Below are 18,457 nucleotides of genomic sequence, written 5' to 3' on the forward strand. Positions count from 1 at the left end.
TGCAATTGTACACAGGTTAGGTGAGGGGATAAGCCTGTTCTCCAGGCCCACGAGCCTGCTTCAACCAGTGCAGCTGCACTTTGATTTATTACATAATTGACTTGCATTTAAGACTTTATCTGAATAAAGGTATTACTGCTTAAAAAGAGAAAACAACAAAAAAAAAACAAACTATAATAACTGCTATAATTGAGCAAATCAGTTTCTTGAGGCTATACTCTGCAATTTAGTCAACTTGGTAGATAACTGAAAAATTGACTGTACTCAGCACAGCCTAAAATATTCACATCAAAGGAACAAAAACATTCAGACCACATTTATTTCCATTCTGAGCCAGCAGATACCTGCTGCATTTGAAGGCCAAGGCATGAGTGTGGTTCAGAGATGGGTTAGACCTAAATGCTGAATGCCAACAGTGACAGCACTTCCTTGCAAAGGCATGGGCAGCTGGAGATTTCCTGGCATTGTTTATGTCAAGCCAGCCCACAACATTATATCCATATCTCTGCTGCAAACCTTGTGCCAAAGGCCTCGGCCACCATTATTGCCTCAGCAAGTCCCCCACTGACAGCAAAGATAGATCTCCCGCTTCCAGGTGCTACCACAGATGAAGTGGCTCTAACAACTAGTGGAGTCATTTGTGATGCACTTTTAATTGGATCAATTTCCTCTCAATTATGCAATCTTTAGAAATCGGATGCAATTTCATAATCAGAACATGGGGCTTTCTCCAGATGAAAAGCACGAGACAGACCAGTTCAACATCATTTTAATTAGCTCCTTTCCTATCCTTTGGCAGCTATCACAAGAGAGGCCAAAAAAGCAACACCACCACCAAAAAAAACAATTTGAGTAGCTCGGCTTAGCAGATTTTGTGTCTGTGAAAGCAAGGTAACAGTTTTTTGGCTTGCCATCAGCCCTGCACCCAGAGCACAAGATATGTTGCTTGGTAAGCACCAGAGCCTCAGGAACCTTGTCACAAAGTCCCTCACCCACTTCTGGGCTTCCTAAAAGCACAAGTTTCTTCCTTTGTTGAACTGTAATTATAAGGATAAAGCAGATGGTGGAGGCTGAGTTTAGAACAGGGTGTTGGTGACTATAGACCTTGGGGGCTGATTCTGTACACGTGTATGTGGAAGTAAGTTTTGGATTATCTTTACATAATAGTGCTTTTTGCTGAATTTTGACCTAGGTAGATTCGTACTACTCTCAAAGAATGCAGTGTCAGACATGGAAGCAAAGCAGCAAGGTACAACTTATCCCTCCCCTCACCTCCCAAATTCCATATTTAATTAAAAGACATGAATACCAGAGATGAAAAGACAATTATCAATTAGTTAATGCTTGATAGAGAGATGGAAATAAATCCCCAAACCAAGTATTATGCACTGACTTGAGGAAAACGCAGAATAAGGACCAAACAGTTTTGCTTTAGCAATGAAAATGAGATGTGTCCACCTCCCCACTTTGTTGGCCCTGGCCCGTGTTGTACAATTCCACAGACAGCTCCTAACACAGGTCAGTGGAAAGAGGTAATAGGAAAAACGATGCGCTCTAGAGACTATTCAAGAATGTTTGCTGACTATATTAGCATTTATTTTTGTTTATTTGCAACTTCCTATGCTTTGGCATAATTCCAATCCACATGCTCCTTTAAGAGGCAAGCGATTTCCAGGCTAAAGCCTTCGACACTAACGAGGGTCAATCCATTCTCTGTCACACCTGCAATTACAGACCAATCCAAGATGGCACAAAACCCCCAGAGCCAAGAGTTACTGCTTCCCAAAGGGACTATATAGCTCCCACGGTGGCACTAAATGAATGGTCTTTCACACTGGTAAAGGTGGTCAGACCTGAGACATCATGCCACAGGAATGTGATGTCTGAAGTGTCACTGAAAGGTAGAGGAGATCCCACTACATGCGTGCACACTAAATGCAGCAGAGTTGAAGAGGAAGTGTCACAGATGGAGCATGTTATAATAGGAAGGAAATAATGGACCAGAGTTATCAAAGCCAAAAGAGAGGAAAATCAACAAGGGTTCAATACACGGGAAAATTTCAAATACAGGGGAAAGAGGCTCTCTGCTGAAGCCTTAGAAGTGCCTAAGTTCTAATGAAACATCAGCTAATCTCATATCATGTGTCCTGTTTGGGGTAATGCATCTGTTAAAGCTCTAAACCTAGGCGAGGAGATAATGCAAATGAAAAACACTAGAAGACAGAGCTTCTAAACTTCTAGGCTAGCCAGCTGAAATCAGGACACAGGCCAAGTCTACACTATAGTACCACCAACAACCAAGAACAGGGAAGGGAAGCTGCTTGGGGAGCAGAAGAAACTGCTATTTCCCAGCCCCTAAGGGGTAGAATATCTTCTCAGATGGTAGCTGTAAACCTTGATGCAATGATCCCAACAGTCCAAGACCAGCAGCTGCCCCTTAGGTGTGAGGGCGATGCCCACTGGACAGGTGAGCCCCTCTCGAATAAGGACGCTATAGCCCCCACCCTTAGGAAAGTGGAGAATTTCTTTGCGACTACTGTCAGCCACGATGAGATCACCACGGGCATCCACACACATGCCAGCAATGCAGCGGAAATCCTCGTTCTCCGAGAAGAAGTGGCTAATCTGGCGACCCAGCTGCCCGTCGGGGCCCACAGAGCCAATGGAGAAGCCACCCTCCAGGTGGTGCTCATTCTGCCGATTCTCCAGATTGAGGCCCAAGCCCTGGGTGAAGTAGACAGTGCCTTCAGCGTCACAGGTGACAAACTTGGGCCGCACAGCACTGCAGAGGCAGCTGTATTTGACCACCCCTGCTCCTCGGTCAACAGTGAAGCACCAGAGCTTTCCACCTTCCACATCAGTTACCACAAATTGGCCAGATGGAAGGGCTGTGATGCCCCAGGGTTTGCTCAGCTGGCTCCTGTGACAGGCCACGCAGTGGCCATCCAAGGTGTATACCTTGAGGGAGTTGTCATAGCTGTCAGTCACACCAATCAGCCCATGGCAGTTCATGGCAACTGAGAGAGGAGTGAGATTGGGCAAGTCAGCCCCAAGGAAGCTCAGAACAAAGCTATCAATGCCACTGGGGCTGCGGCGGATCTCCTTCAAAAAGCCTTTGCGGGTAAAGACTTGTATACGGTAGTTGCCACGGTCAGCAACCAGCACTTCGCCTTGACTGGTCACATAGAGACTGACTGGGAGGTTGAACATGCCTGGAGTGCTGCCTTTGGCCCCCATCTTCTTGAGAAAGAGGCACTGCTGGATGCTGGCGGCTGTGTCAGAGCCCCGCTGCTTAGCAGGCGAGGCCCTAGGGCTAGCAGCCACTTCCTCAGGGCTCATGTCCATCTCTCTAAATGTAACGGAGGAAGAGGCAGCAGAGGCTGCAGCCTCCATGGCCCAGGAGTCTTCCATGTTGACTGTCCGGGGCTTCCTAGCCGCCTGCCCGATTTGGAGGGGGCCGACGTGGCCGACCTTGAGGAGCTCTACATCCTGCAGGGTGAGCTCCCGGGGCAGGCTGGCAGTGAGCGCCGGCTCCTCCTCGTCGGCTGTCTCTTCCAGTAGTGCTACGTCTGCCTGCTTGATCTTGGCCAAGAAGTAGTCACAGCGAGACACGGCCTGCACCTCGGCGACGTTGAGCAGGTAACTCTGCTCCTCTACCACCTGGCTGTTAGACTTCTCAACCTCGGCCAACGAGCCCGTGAAGAACTTCCGGGAGCGAGCCAGCTCCTCCTGGACCCTGCGCTCTTCGTGCCCGTACTCCTGGAGGACTGCTTTATACCTCGCCTGAAGGTCCTTGGAGACTCCTTCCAAGGCTACCTTCCGGCGCTGCAGCTCCCCCATAAGCTCCCGCAGACGGGCCAACTTCTCTCCAAAGTCCCGACGCCGCTCCTCAGCTGCTTCTTTGACAGGGAGTGTACAGTGGCCAGGAGGCTGGTGGTCCGCCTCCCGGCAGGGCTCACACAACACCACGCTGCAGCTTCGGCAGAACTGCCGGGGCAGCCGCCGCCCGCACGACCGGCACATGAGCAGCCCCACGGCCTCACTGAGCCCAGCCGTGTCAATGATCTTCAGCACCGTCAGGTTGTCCGTCAGCTGGGTCAGGCTGGTTATGCGGGTAATCTTGCTGCAAAAGGGACAGCGGACACCATTGATGCTACTGGCCAGTAGCTTCTCCAGGCACTGGCGGCAGATGGTATGGCCACAGTGCAGGAGCTTGGGCCGCAGCTGCTCCTCTGTGAAGGACTCCATGCAGATGGGGCATTCCAGCACTTCCCGCAGGGCATCCAGGTTCAGGTGAGAAGCTGCTGCCGCAGCCATTGCTATTGCCTTGAAGGGGCCTGCTAGCACAGCCCAGGACCGAACAGCTTGGTGTTCATGCTCCAGAGGGTTGAATCCTGCTAAAGAGAAAAGGAAGCCATTATTCCACTGCCTCTACGAGTTAAATCACTCAAGAAACATTTAGAGAATGGCTACCATCACTCAGTTCAGTCACTGACTGGTTTGGAAAGTTAAACTGGGGAATGATTATAAGAAGTCTTCAGAGCCAAAATGAGACCTCAGAACTTCATTCTGATGAACACAGAGAAACAATGCATGTTTTGGAGCCGGGAACTAATATGACCAAAGCTTGAATGCAGTGGGGGAAAAGGCAGAGAAACTAGTTTGGAAGATACTGCAAAACTGCCTGGCGAAAGTTACAGGGAGGCTGAACTAGGGAGCAGGTGGTGGAAATGGAAAGAAGATGCATTTAAGCAATATTCCATAAGTACGATCACTAAGATTTGTTAGCTGAGTGGATTGGGGTGGGGAAGTGGTAGAGCTAAGACAGCCAAAGACTCAAGCCTGGATGATTTGAGAAATGGTAGTCCCTTATCAGGGACTTAGTTTTGGCCTGAAATACCCCCTCCTACAAGCAGTACATGCCATGAATTCTCCCACCCTCCTCGATCCACATATGCTCATGAAGTAGAACCACAGAGATCTCAGTGCTCTCTCTGCAGCCTTATGTCAATGTCAGTTTATACCCAAAATAAGAATGAATAGATCTAGCAAGGTGAGGCACAAGGATAAATTCAGCCCTTCTTAAATGCAAATCCTACAGCTGCACCTGTGCAGTCTTGTGATCTGCAGATGGTCAACCATCGAGAAGGAGGAGGAGGAAGACCCGTTAGCTTGGTTTTCAGGGCAATGCAGCAAGCTGGGAAAAGCTTTGCAAATGTCATTAATTCTTTCTCCACCCATAGAGAAGAAGGGGAGTCAGCGCAGAGATACGTGTTACAAATTTCCCCATATTTAGCTTTGTATCACAGTCTGACAGATATTCAGGAGCAGACATGCACAATCTGTCTAAAGTCAATCCAACCTCCCTGAAATCCCGCTTTCCTTCTACTGGAAAGGAAAGAGTATACATCTAGTGCTTACTATGTGCTAGATACCATGCTAGATGCTCCATATACTTAATCTCATTTAATACTCATAATGACCCTATGATGTAAGTACTATTTTCATTACCCTATTTTACAGATGAGGAAGCTAAGGTTCAGAAAAACTGGCCCAAGGTCACATGGTGCAAACATGGTAGAACCATGCAGTACAGATATCTTTAACTTTATTTAACCCAACATTACTTCAAGCTTTTTTTTTTCCCGTCATACAACACTTACCATACTCTGAGAAATGCTGCCTAACGGCATAGAATTATCTCCACAATTAAGAAATAATCATGAGGTTTAGCTGCTCTAGAGTGGGTTAGATTGCTTTATTAGCTGAGTGACCCACTCCCACACACCAGCCTGGCAACCTCTTACGATTCAAATCCATGCCTCAACAAAATAACACATTACCCCATACCATGACCCTAAAAGGTCTCATGGGACTATCCATGTGACTAAGCTGTGAACGCTGAATGCTTAAATGTCATGGGTCTGGCTGCAGTCGTATAGAAACACTGATAGAAACCTCAGCTCAGGACCCAGACAAACCTCCTCAATTCCAAACCAATAGCTTCAGTTCTCTCTTCCATCATCTGGGACAACAGACTGAGGGCAACATTTGGTATCTGGATCCAGAGCATGTTACTTTACAGTGCCCAGGGACATCTGTTCTTCTCAGAACTGGCACAGCAGATCAGCTAATTAAACAAGTGTGCCAACTTGTAAAAATACCAGCAAATTCTTTCTCCAGTTTTCTGGAATGTCATACCACCTCCTTCAATTTAAAAGCTTCCTGCCTCCCTGTTTAAGCCATCCACTTTAAAAAATGAATTTACTATGCCCGCGTCCATTCCCCGAAATATCTCAGCTGTATGCGGCTTCACTAGGCTCTCTGAGGCAAAAGAGAATGTCAAGGATCCGTTTCCTAAAGCTGCCCTGCTTTGCCAGGAAACATGAGGTCCCATCACTAAAGCATCAGGTGTGGAGATAGCTGCGTATCAGTCTAGGCTCCCGCTGAAAGTGGTGCTCCCAGGTTGTAGAAATGGGAGACATGGTTCAGGCCTTTTCTAGGTCTGAGGCTATGTGACCGGCAGATACAGCCCCTCTCTTCCAGAAGGATACAGCTGGTCATTATTGTTAGCACCGAGAAGCATTCAGGTGGAAGGTCAATTTGAACTCAGTTTCCCTTGAAAAGACATATGTGTGAAAGGAGTTGTCTTATCATCCCAAGTCTTTAAGTTAGCTGCCCATTTTCTGCCATTTATAAAATCTAAAACCAATCAGAATGAACCCCCAACATGTTATTTACAATTTTGGCTGCCTTCCTGATACTTTGAACATATTTCCTGTTGTGCACTTTGTACTGTCAACTCTTGACCCCCCCACCTCAGCTTACTGCCCCCCCCACCAATTTCTTTGATCTCATGATTAGTACTGCACACCCCATACTGATACTAGCCCAGCTCTGGTTCAGCTTCACATGAGAATCTACCCCCTAAGCTGTGTTTGCTCCAGCTGCCCTAAGACTCAGGAAAATTCTATAGTCATACCCTAGCCTGATCTAGCTGCTTCTGGCACCACTAGGCTTTCCCCAGTCGATGACATAAATAACAAGGGTAGCAGAACAAAAACAAAAACCTGTGAACCTTGAAGTCACACAGAACTGGGATCAAATCAGCAGGTCATTTACAAGTTGTGGGACAGGAAGCAAGTTATTTAATCTCACTAAACCTGTTTTCTTACTTTATAGAAGATAACTAACTTTATAGTTACTGTGATGATAATTTCTTACTTTAGAAAAGGGTTAGTGTGATAATAATCCACATAAAGTGCTTAGTCTGGAAACTGGTAGGTATGCAGTGAAAAACTGCTACTTATCATAACTTCAGTAACAATCAGGAACAGTATTAACATTATAACAACTAGTACTAGTATTAACAAAGCATTTAGTTTACAAACTGCATTTGAAAGGATGAAGAATCTTTCCTTTTATGGCATATAAAGGCACATAAAGATTAATAACCTGTCAGCTTTGAAGGAATTTGATTGAGGACACTAGATATCCATGTGAGAAACTGGCAAATGAATTCACAACTTCTCTTGTTCAGAAAATACCAAGAGGGGCATAAAAGGAATGATGCAATAAAATATAGATTTTAGTAATAGCAGGAGTAGCAGCAGTGGTGGCGGTGGCGACCACCCGGCCAGTGAGAAGGAATGAACAGGCACTTTTCAAAAGGCAGACAGCACCCAGGATATCAGATAATACACTTCAAAAATTAAAATGCTGAACCTTCCCTGGAGATTGTTGTATCTGTTCTCAAAATCAAAGGATTAGAGATGACCTAAGGTTTCAAATTGCCATCCAGTGGTTGAATCCCCACCATGGGATAGTTCTCTAGATGTCTCTATTCCCTAAACCTGTTAGCCCCTTGGGGGTCTTAAGCTATGAGCAAAACTGCAGGACTTTAAGAAATTAAACAACAAATCTTTACTGAGCACCTACTGTGAGTCCAGCCCCATGAAAACACTGGAGATATAATTTTGAGCAAAACCAGACAGGAACAGAGTTCACATAAAAACTAGAAAACATGTGAAACAGCACCTACATTTCCTTTCACAAGACATAAAGGTCCATCCTACTTCTTATACAGTCCCCTGGTTTGACTGGGTTTTTCGCAAGGCTTATCACATTTCCTTTCATGACAGCTTTCTAAACTTTGTTTATTCCTCCAGCATTTGAATGGAATGCGAAGCAAGTGCATAACCATCTCCCTGCCACCAATGCTCACTCTTCAGGAGTGGCTAGCAGGGCTGATTTTAAGAAAGTCAATGAGGTCCTCATCTGACACTCACCCAGTTCTGTGTGTGGGAGAGGATTCTTAATGTTACATTACTCAGGGCATTTAAGGTACCTGCCAACAGCTAAGATAAACTCTGCAAGTAGGGGCTCATTGGGAAACGCAGGCATGACCCCAAAGCTGTACCACTGTGGGACACACAAAACAACCCAGAAGGGCATGTTTGTAGCGAAAAAAAATCTTTAGCTAAAACTCTAAATCAATAATAGTTTGCTGGGGAAAAAAAAAAAAACAAAAACACTTGTCTGTCCTCTGTCTTCCTCCAAAACTGCAGGACCTAGAAAGGATCCCCTGAATCTTCCACAAACATGTGCAATGCTGCCAATGAGACTCAAAGCATATAGGACAAGGGGAAAATCAGCAGTCTTCTCGGGGGACTTACAACTGATCTCCACCCGCCCTACTCTCAGTTCGTTTCTCTGCATACAGCATATGCACATTTAACCATGAGCTTTTGATTAAAGGATCAGGAAGCAGATCCTGGGAAAGGTACAAGAGGGGATGGGAATTTGGGGGAGACCAGTGGGGGCTGCTTAGGTTCAAGGAAATTTGGCAAAGCAATACTCAGTCCCCTTCCAGCCTCCCCATCCTCTCATAATTGCTACCTCTCATAAAACTGCCATTTGCTGAATGTCAGGCACCTTTCACACATTACCTTTTATTCTCATAATAACTACGTGAAGTATGTTTTATTCCTCTTTATAAATAAGGAAACTAGGCTCAAAGAAAAGCAACCTGTCCAAGGTTTCAAAGCTGCTAAGTAGTAGAAGTGAGATTCAAATCCAGGTGTGTCAACTCCCAGCCATAAAACCACAGCGAAGCAAAAGATGTATTATAGTTTCCTAGCTGATTAGGCTACCATTAGCTCTAGGCACTCTGCCTGAGAGGCTGGTAAAGGTACCTAGGAATGGATTTTTAATCTGATTGTTCCACTAGAAGAACCTAATGGAGGTAGTGTCAAAGAGGCAGCACATCCGTGTGCAGGGACAATGAACCACTTCAAGGGCCTTGCAAACTTTTGACCACCAAGCACTCTCCAGACATGAGTGTATGGCTCTTAAGTATTGAAAAAGCCTTTCTACTAAAACTAGTATAATGTAACTTATGAGTCAGACAGATCTGGGCTCACATCCCTGCTTTGCAACTTGCTATGGAGACTTGGGTAAATCATTTAACCTATTAGTTTTCTCATCTGTAAATGTAGAATAGCACCTAGATTATTAGCAGGATCATTGGCAGGATTAACTGAGATAATGCACACAATAAGCACTCAATAAATGGTAGCTATTCGTGTTTTCAATAGATTGAAGCTGATAAGGGCAAGTACTTGTCCAAGATCTCCTAGTAAATTAGCAGCAGAGGAAAGGTTTTGAACTTTAAGCCTCTGATTCCCAGGCTGACTCCATTTCCATTACATATCTTCCTTAGGGCTGTGTGTGGATTTTCCAGCTAGGTCTCCGGCCTTCCGATGCAGTCCTACTATGTTTCTGAGATGGTTTCAGCAATGCTATAGCTAGTCCTGGAGTTGACAGAGCAAATGCTGTCATTCTGTTCCAAGGGAAAGAAGCCCACAGGAGATCATTCAGAACAGGAGTTACTTTCCAGAGTATGGATGCCTTCAGCCTCGGTCCCTGCAGTGAAGTGTTTTTTCAAGCCAATGGCCTCCATACCTCACCCTCTAGTCTCCTGCACCTTATCCTGTCTGCTAACCTCAAGATCCTCTCCTTATCTACCCACTGGTCCTGGTCTAAGAGCAAATTGAGAACAAAGTCCAGGGCTACTCCCTACCTAATCAGATGGATTTATTCCCTTTACAGTTCAATTTGATACTCAGCGATACTCACTGGGTCATCCTTTCCTTAGAGGGGAATGAGCTGAGATAGACAGTAAGACCAGGCAGACCCCAGCAAAGAAGCAGCAAGGGAAGAGAGAATAATACAGGATTACAGAGATCTGAATATGAAGCTACCTTTGCCATCTCTAGCTGTGGAACCTTAGACAAGTCACTGCCTAAGCCTTAGTCTCCTTATGTGTAAAACTGGATATTGTAGCACCTACTTAGCAGGGCTGTTATGAAAACGAGTAAGAAAGTAGATATGAAAATGAAATATTACTAAATGTTGAGCATTTACTATGCACCAGACACGAAGCACTCGGATTTACTTCACTGAGTCGTCACAGTAACCTGTGATGTAGGTCCTGTTATTAACCCCATTTTACAGATGAAGAGCCAGGCACAGGAAGGTTAAGTAACTCATTCAAGACAGAGCCGAGATCGGAATCCAGGATATATCTGACTCGGCGCAGAGTTCAACTTCGGCACTACTGACATGGACCCGACACTTCTTTGTTGTGAGGACCGTTCTGTGTGCTGTAGGGTGTTTCACAGCGTCCCTGGTGTCACCTACGTGAGGCCAGTAGTCCTCCCCACCCCAACTCTAACAGCCAAAAATGGCTCCAGACATTGCCAGATGTCCCCTGGGGGACAAAACCACTGCCAGTTAGGAACCATTTCTTTAGAACTTGGCCCAGGACTAAATGCTCAATGCATCTGAGATCCCCTTTTCTTGTTTCTCTCCCAGTTCAAACACCTCATGTGGGATTAATCCAATCTACTTATATCACTGATGAGGAAAAAAAGACATGAGATCATGTTCCACTCATCCCCTGGAAGTCTCACACACTATCTGTCACCACAGCTTGAAGGGACCGGCAAAGGGGGGCTGGGACAGATGACCTTGAAGAGTCTCCAGCTTTATGATTCCACTGACCACTCTCTCCCCCCCCTCCCCGAAGCCTACCACTTTCAGCAGGTCTGGGGTTCAGAGTGGAGTCAGTGGGCGTACCACAGCTGCCTCATGGTAAGAGATCTCTGGCTAATAATTGAGGGAGGTTCTGCCCCTCACAGGCAGTCAGGCTCCTTCAGGAGTCCTGAGCTCAAAGACTTACGACTTTCTTGCTGGACCCCTGAACTCTGCTCAACTTCATACGCTCATATACAGTTTCATACATTACTTCTAGGTCTTTGGGTCCCCAGAACTCCCTTTGCTTCCCATGCAGAGACTTCAGGAAAATTCCTTTAGCAGCCCTAGACACCCATCCACGACTCTATTCAGTCTCTTAATTCTACAGTCCAATCAGTACCTCTCCACCCCACCGTTCAACCATTCCTAAATCCCATTCCCAACTCTTCTACAATACAGAATTCCAGCCTTTTGGGCTCTACCCTGCCAGCCTCACCAGTTGCTCACTCATGTGCCCTGAATCCCTGACACAGATCCTTTAATCTCTGTTTCCAAACCTCTGCAACCTTCAGCCCTGCATCACGGTTTAACACCCCAGTCCCACACCTCAGGTGTGTGCCCTCCCTCAAGCAGAGCCTCCACCCACTGCATGCCATCAGGAATCCTGCCCCGCCCTCAAGCCCTGCTCCTTCCTCTTGCCCACCCGTGTCTTCTGTCGCTTCAAACCTTAGCCAGGTCTCTTCTTTCTGCCGACCAGATACTGCTTCCCACTGGTTCCCGCACGAACTCAGCCCCTCATTCTTCCCCAGATTCCACTCGGGAAAACGCTTCCTCCTCAGCCATGATGATAGCCCCGGACCCTGCTCCCTCTGACCTCAGATCTCGCCCCCCGCCCCAAAGCCTAATGCCCCCAGACTCCCTCAAGCCTCCTGAGATTCTGCACCCCAAACCTCACCAAGGCTCCCCCATTCCTTCATATTTCCGAGACTCTGCACCCCTGGTCCCTCCAGGGCCTTCAGATCCCCTCCCGTCTCCCAGATGCTGCACCCGTCTCTCCTCAGGGCCCCACATTACCTCATACCTCCCGAGATGCTGCACCGCGACTCTTCTCAGAGTCCCTCGCTCCCCTCCCCGGCCGTATTTCCTCCGAGCTCCTCAGCCCCGTCTCGGACCCCCGCCGCTCCGAGCCTGCCCCCGCGCAGCCCCACCCCCACCCCGATCCCACTCCTCAGATCCGGTCCCCCAGACCCTGCCATTCTGGCGTGGACCGGCCGCTGCACGCCGGCACAGCCCCCCGCGCCGCTCGTCAGCCACCGCCCGCGACTCCGGCCTCGGTCCCGGGTCTCCCACCGTCCACCCCGCCCCCTACCTGACCGCCCGCGGCTCCGACGCGTCCACTGCTGCCAGCCCACCCGCCCGCCGCGCTCTGCGCACGCGCCAACGCGCGCCCCTTGGCGGGCGCCAATTCGCAGAACCGCCTGTCCGTCACTTAGCCCCGCCCCCCCACAGGCATGCTGGGGCTTGTAGGCAGCGGCGCCCGAGCTCGCGGCCCAGCGGCAGGGTGGCGGCGAGCCCTCTGGAAAGAACGAGGTGTCTTGGGAACACGTAGTTCAGCTTTCTGTCCCCGTTGTACGGTTAAAGAAACTGAGGCCCAAGTTCACTCAGCAAGTCGGGAGCTAAACCAGAACTCACGTGTCTGACCCCAATCTGTGTCAACCCCTTTGCTAACCCATGGCCTCCGGGAGTGTTCCTCAGCCAAGACTTGGCACCTCTCAGAAAGGCCTCGCTCCACGTCAGCTTTGCCATCTGAGAAATGGGCCAAGGAGATAATACAACATCCACTCCGGGGCAAGCACAGAACCTGGACGCACTTGGGAAGGTAGCTCTTCGCGCCCCTCAGTTCTCCCTGTGACACACCGCAGCAGCCTAGAGATAAGCTTATCTGATGAACAAATTGCTCTCCTGAAGGATTCTTACTCCTACTCAGCTGGGAGGCCGACAGCGGAGGTAGATATGAGAGCACACTCTCCATCCTCTGTAGAAGCTACCCAGGAACCCAAAGCCAAGTCTAATTTTGGGGGAGCCAGGAGGGGTAAGAGTCTTCACAGGTAAGCGATGGTCTAGCCTGTTGGCAGGGGAGGACCCTGGGTGGTTTGGGGCCAACTACAGGCTCCTGCAGGTGACCGTATAGTATAGTTTAAGAGTAGGAAGGAGTTTGAAGGAGGATGCGCTTGGATTTGACATCCCGGGAAGATAATGTAACCCTTCACAATGATGAAACAACAAACAAAAACAATAACGAAACTGTCTGGCTGCAGCTAAACACTTCACGTGCGTATAGTTCACTTAGTCTTCATAATCACCCTACGAGATAAGCAACTGATGCCCAGGTAATTGAATAACAGGGTCTCAAGTTGATAAGTCCCTCAACCTCTCAGCCCTTTGCGGGGGGGGGGGGGGGGCGGGCGCTGCACCATGGGGCATGAGAGATCTTAGTTCACCGACCAGGGATGGAACCTGTGCCCCCTGCAGTGGAAGCACGGAGTCTTAACCAAGGGACCGCCAGGGAAGTCCCTCTTTATTTCTAAATGGAGATGAGGTTTGCTATAGGATTAACTGAGATTATGTATAGTGGTTTGCATTTAACTAAGGGTATGCTCACTGCATGCCCAGCAAGTACTTGCAATTTGATGATTTCTCACAAAGCATATACCAGGTTGGATTTTAATTACCCACTTCCCTGCAGTTGTCACCAGTGGGCTGTGAACTCCCTGAAGGGCACTGCCTGCTGGTTGTCATATCTGTTAGCGCTGTGCGCAGCACGCAGAAGTTGCTGAGTGAGTCAGACTCAGAAATGTGACCTTAGGCAAATCACATCCCCTGTCTAACTTAGAGTTAGTCCAGCTGCGGAATGACTCAGTGGGGTCAATCGAATAAGAGCGGACCATTTTTTGAACACCGGCAATATACCAGACACTCCATAGATACTGTCCTATGTCACAATTAATCTTTTCAGCAATGATTCAAGTAGGCATCAGTAGCTTTATCTTACAAAAGAGGCAACCGAGGCTGAGCAAGATTAAATGGCTTGCCTACAGTCACCTTTTGGGAAGTGGCAGGGCTGGAGTACAAATCCAGGCCAGTTAGGCTCATGACATGCTCCAAACCACCGTCCAAAGACTACCCACATTTTACGACACCAGCTATCTTTCTATTGATACTTTATTAAGTAAGGTTTGTTTTTAAGCCTCAGAAGACAAGAGAGATGATATTTAGGAATTCAAGGAAAATGAGGCAAATGGTGCCTGTCATTATGACCACAGATCATGATCCTGTAAGGCAAAGACCCTCAGATGAGCTGTTCTGAGCAGCATTGCCAGCGAAAAAGAGGGACTGCCGTCTGCCCTGGGTTTCTGCCATGTTGGAGACTTAGTGCAGCCTGTTTCACCAGAATGGCAAAGAGCCTCTCTGGACAGAAGCCTGGGGTTCTTCTACCAACCACTGTGTTACAGGTGGGGGAGATGGGACAGTTACTGTCAAACGGTTTATTCCCAGCCTTGAGACCTCACTTATACCCCCTTCTTAGACAAGTGGGGAGTTAGCACTCTGTTTGATGAAAACCACGGTTACAAGCCCAAAGTCTCAATTCAAGACTCATCATATTTTTTTACTGACCTTTCCCCTATCATAGGGAAGAGCTAATAGTATCCCTGACAGTCTGGGGACATAGTCCAATCATGCTTTCAAAAAACAGCGACAACAACAAACCGTTTCTTTTCTCTTAAAAAAAATCTGTTTGCCTTAAAAAATGTTTAAATTACTTACCAGTTAAATTAATTACCATGCTTCCCACAAAAATCTCAGAGTAAAATAAACACCCTGGGAAAATGCACTTATTTTAATCCTGTGGCTTTGCATACCCTTGACACATTATCAGTTTTCCTCATAGACGGAGACATTTAAAAAATACTCTTTGTGGAGTACTTTATTCTTTATTCAGCATTTTACCATAACTTTTTTTTTTTCATTTAACATTTAAACCACCTGTTTCAGTTTGCTTGTGCTGTAGTAACAAAGTGTCACAGACTGGGTGTTTTAAAACAGAAATTTATTCCCTCACAGTTCTTGAGGCTAGAAGTCTGAAATCAAGGTGGCAGTGGGGCAAGACTTTCTCTGAAGTCTCTAGGGAGGATCCTTCCTTCTTCCAGCTTCTGGTGGCCCCAGGTGTTCCTTGGTTTATGGTAGCATAACTCCAATCTCTGCCTCCATGGTCATTTTCTCCCTGTATGTCTCTGTCTTTCCATGGCATCCACTTCTCTTTGTGTGTCTGTGTTGACTGAAAAAAATGCATAACCTAAAAGTTGAGAATTATATTTTATTTGGCGGACAATCTGGGGACTTAAGCCCAGAAGACAGCCTCTCAGATAGCTCTATGGGACTGCTCCCAAGAGGTAAGGGAGGAGCTAGGATACGTAGGAGTTTTGCAACCAAAACCAGGTAATCTGAACATCAAAAGATTACTGTTAGTTAAAGAAAACCAGACTTTTCAAGTTAATGAATTTAGTGTTTTTTTTTTTTATTTATGAGAAGATGCAAGAGTCTGGGCTGATTGAAATCATTCCTTTGATATGCACCTTAACTATCTGGGGCCAGTATCCTGCTTTTCTCCATCCTGAATCCCCTCAGGGTGCACAGGTTGAGGGTGGCTTCAGTGGCTGCTGGCTTGATGGCTGCAACATTCTTTGTCTCCTGATGTGGCAGGCGACATTTTGCATCCGTACCTGTGTCTTCTTATAAGGACACTGGTCCTGTTAGATTATGACCTCTATGTTACCCAATTAAAATTCCAGTATGACTTCATCTTAACTAATTGCATCTGCAGCGACCCTATTTTTAAATAGAGTCACATACTGACATACTGGGGGTTAGGATTTCAGCACATCTTTTGGGGGACACAGTTCAACTGATAACGTCCCCCTATCAGCTAAGCATTGTTTTCTCCATTTACAAATAAGATCTGTAGTTTAACCTCTCTTTCATTCCCTTTAAAATGGTGGTAACAACAGCTAATTCACAGCATCGTTGGGAGCAGAATAAGATATGGGTGTTAAGCACTTACATATTAGGATATTGCCTAACTTGCAGTAATGTCCATTGCATTGCATTTATTATTATTAAGTTTGCTTATTAAGTCCACCATTGTGTGGTAGAGGGCTTCAGAGTCAGACAAACCTGGGTTGGAACCCCAGTTCCACCCACCTGGAAGGTTTGGGGAATAGGTTAGAAGATGATTGGAAGTAATGCTTAGTAACTTGTTGCAGCTGACAAGCTGTGTAACGTTGGACAGCTTACTTAATTAGCCTTTCTGTACTTCATTTTCCACCCCTGCAAAATGGGAATAATAGTAGTTATCTACCTCATAGTAATGTTGTAAATTTCAGATGATTTAATAGATCTAGTTTTTAGAGCACTTCCTGAAAAAGTGTTCTATGAATGATAGCTATTAGTGTCATTATTATTATTATTACTATTTTGACAAAATGTTCTCTTTTCCTTCTCATATTAGCAGCTGAATTCTGAGGAGAAGGATAAAGGTCTTGTTTATGGAAAACAGGGTAGAAAATCTAAGGAGTTAAAACTCGAATGCATCCTAACCAAATCGGTCTGAGTCTGGGGATTTATAACTGCTAGCAATTCCATGAAATCATGGAAAATTATATCTGTCTATCTGTATTACTTATCTATCAGGGAATAACAAATTACCCCCAAACTTTGTGGTTTAAAACAACACACATGTTTTATCTCACAGGTTCTGTGAGTCAGGAATCTGAGCACACCTTAACTAGATCTGCTTCATCGTCTCTCACGAGGCTGCAGTCAAGTTATTGGCCAGGGCTGGAGTCTCTCCTGAAAGTTGCAGGAAGGAGCAGTTTCCAAGATCTCTTAGGTTGTTGTTGGCAGGTTTCAGTTCTTTAAGAGCTGTCGGACTGAAGGCTTCATTTCCTTGCTGGCTTTTGGCTGGAAACTGCGCTCAGGTCCTTGCCACAGGAGCTATTCCAGGACAGCTTGTTTCAGCAAAACCGGCGAGAGAGAGGTCACAGCCTTTTGTAACCTCATCACAGGAGTGGCATCCCCTCAATGTTGCTGTATTCTGTTGGTTAAAAGCAAGTTACTCAAGTGGAAGAGATTATAACAGTGTGTATCAGGAGGTAAGATTATCACAGGCTGGTTTCGAGGCTCCATCCCTCCCACCCACCTTCCGCCTCTCCCTCTCCCCACTTCGTCCTTCCTTTCTCTTCTCCCTCCCTGGGTCTTTCATTCTGCTTATGTACATATCGGTGTACATCTCACATATATATCTTACATCTGTCTGTCTGTCATTTGTCTACTTTCTGCTGAAACTCTGACTCCAATCTCTGTATGTCATACTCAATCCCTGTGGGTTTCTCAACCTAGCCTATACTTGATACTTAGTAAGTGCTCAGTAAATGTTTGAATTCTATTTAAATTTACAGCATAAAAGATAATTTTTTTTTTTTTTTTTTTTTTTTGCGGTATGTGGGCCTCTCACCGTTGCAGCCTCTCCCGTTGCGGAGCACAGGCTCCGGACGTGCAGGCTCAGCGGCCATGGCTCACGGGCCCAGCTGCTCCGCGGCATGTGGGATCCTCCCAGACCGGGGCACGAACCCGCGTCCCCTGCATCAACAGGCGGACTCCCAGCCACTGCGCAACCAGGGAAGCCCATAAAAGAGAATTTTTAAAGTCAACTTTATCCATCACCTAATATAACCATTATATTGATTATATTTATGTAAATACTTACCAAGTTTCCTTTTAGTCTGTTCATACATACTTGTGACCATGCTGGGTCTCCAACATTTTTTTTTTTAAATAAATATAAGGTTTTATCTTTTACTTTATGGAAAAATGTTTGAAATCATATTTTTCTGGCCTTTATGGTTGTCAAACTGTCTATATAAGAACTTGTCAAGTTGACAAGCTTATCTTTAAACATTTAACCATCACAAATAAAACTGCATAAATGTCCTTTGTGCTTTCTTTTGTTTGATTTATTTCCTTGTGCTGATATGGAAATAGCTGGTTTAGGATTTTGAACTTTTATTTCAATATCATCACATTTACGTGCATTGGCCAGATCCGGTTTGTAGTGGTTTGAACTAGTGTGGATAGTCAAAGTGTTACCGAACCAAACTTGGGTCCGCTTGACCACGGGCAGTAAAGCCAATCTACTGATGCTGGGTTGCGGTGAAGCAAAGTGCAGCGTTTATTTCAGGGCACCAAGCAAAGGGTCCAGGTAGTTAGTGCTCAGAAGGCCCAAACTCCCCAGTGGGTTTCAGGGAAAGGTTTTTAAAGAAAGGGTGAAGGAGGGGGCTATGGGGTGTGTGATCAGCTTGTGGAC

General features: G+C 46.4%; 2 protein-coding genes across 3 annotated transcripts in view; one reads left to right on the forward strand and one right to left on the reverse strand.

The window, feature by feature from the left end:
• ASTN2 (astrotactin 2) overlaps positions 1–18,457 on the forward strand; it is a 912,541-nt gene that overhangs the window by 693,811 nt on the left and 200,273 nt on the right. The gene's annotated exons all lie outside the window — the stretch shown is intronic.
• On the reverse strand, positions 375–12,198 carry TRIM32 (tripartite motif containing 32). The gene is made up of 2 exons (XM_060014250.1): positions 12,119–12,198; positions 375–4,394 (listed from the first exon to the last, which is right to left on the reverse strand). Exon 2 carries the CDS (start codon positions 4,315–4,317, stop codon positions 2,356–2,358), a length of 1,962 nt encoding a protein of 653 aa, XP_059870233.1. The 5' UTR covers positions 4,318–4,394; positions 12,119–12,198; the 3' UTR covers positions 375–2,355.

Source organism: Delphinus delphis, chromosome 6, assembly GCF_949987515.2.
Source record: "Delphinus delphis chromosome 6, mDelDel1.2, whole genome shotgun sequence".
NCBI lineage: Eukaryota > Metazoa > Chordata > Mammalia > Artiodactyla > Delphinidae > Delphinus > Delphinus delphis.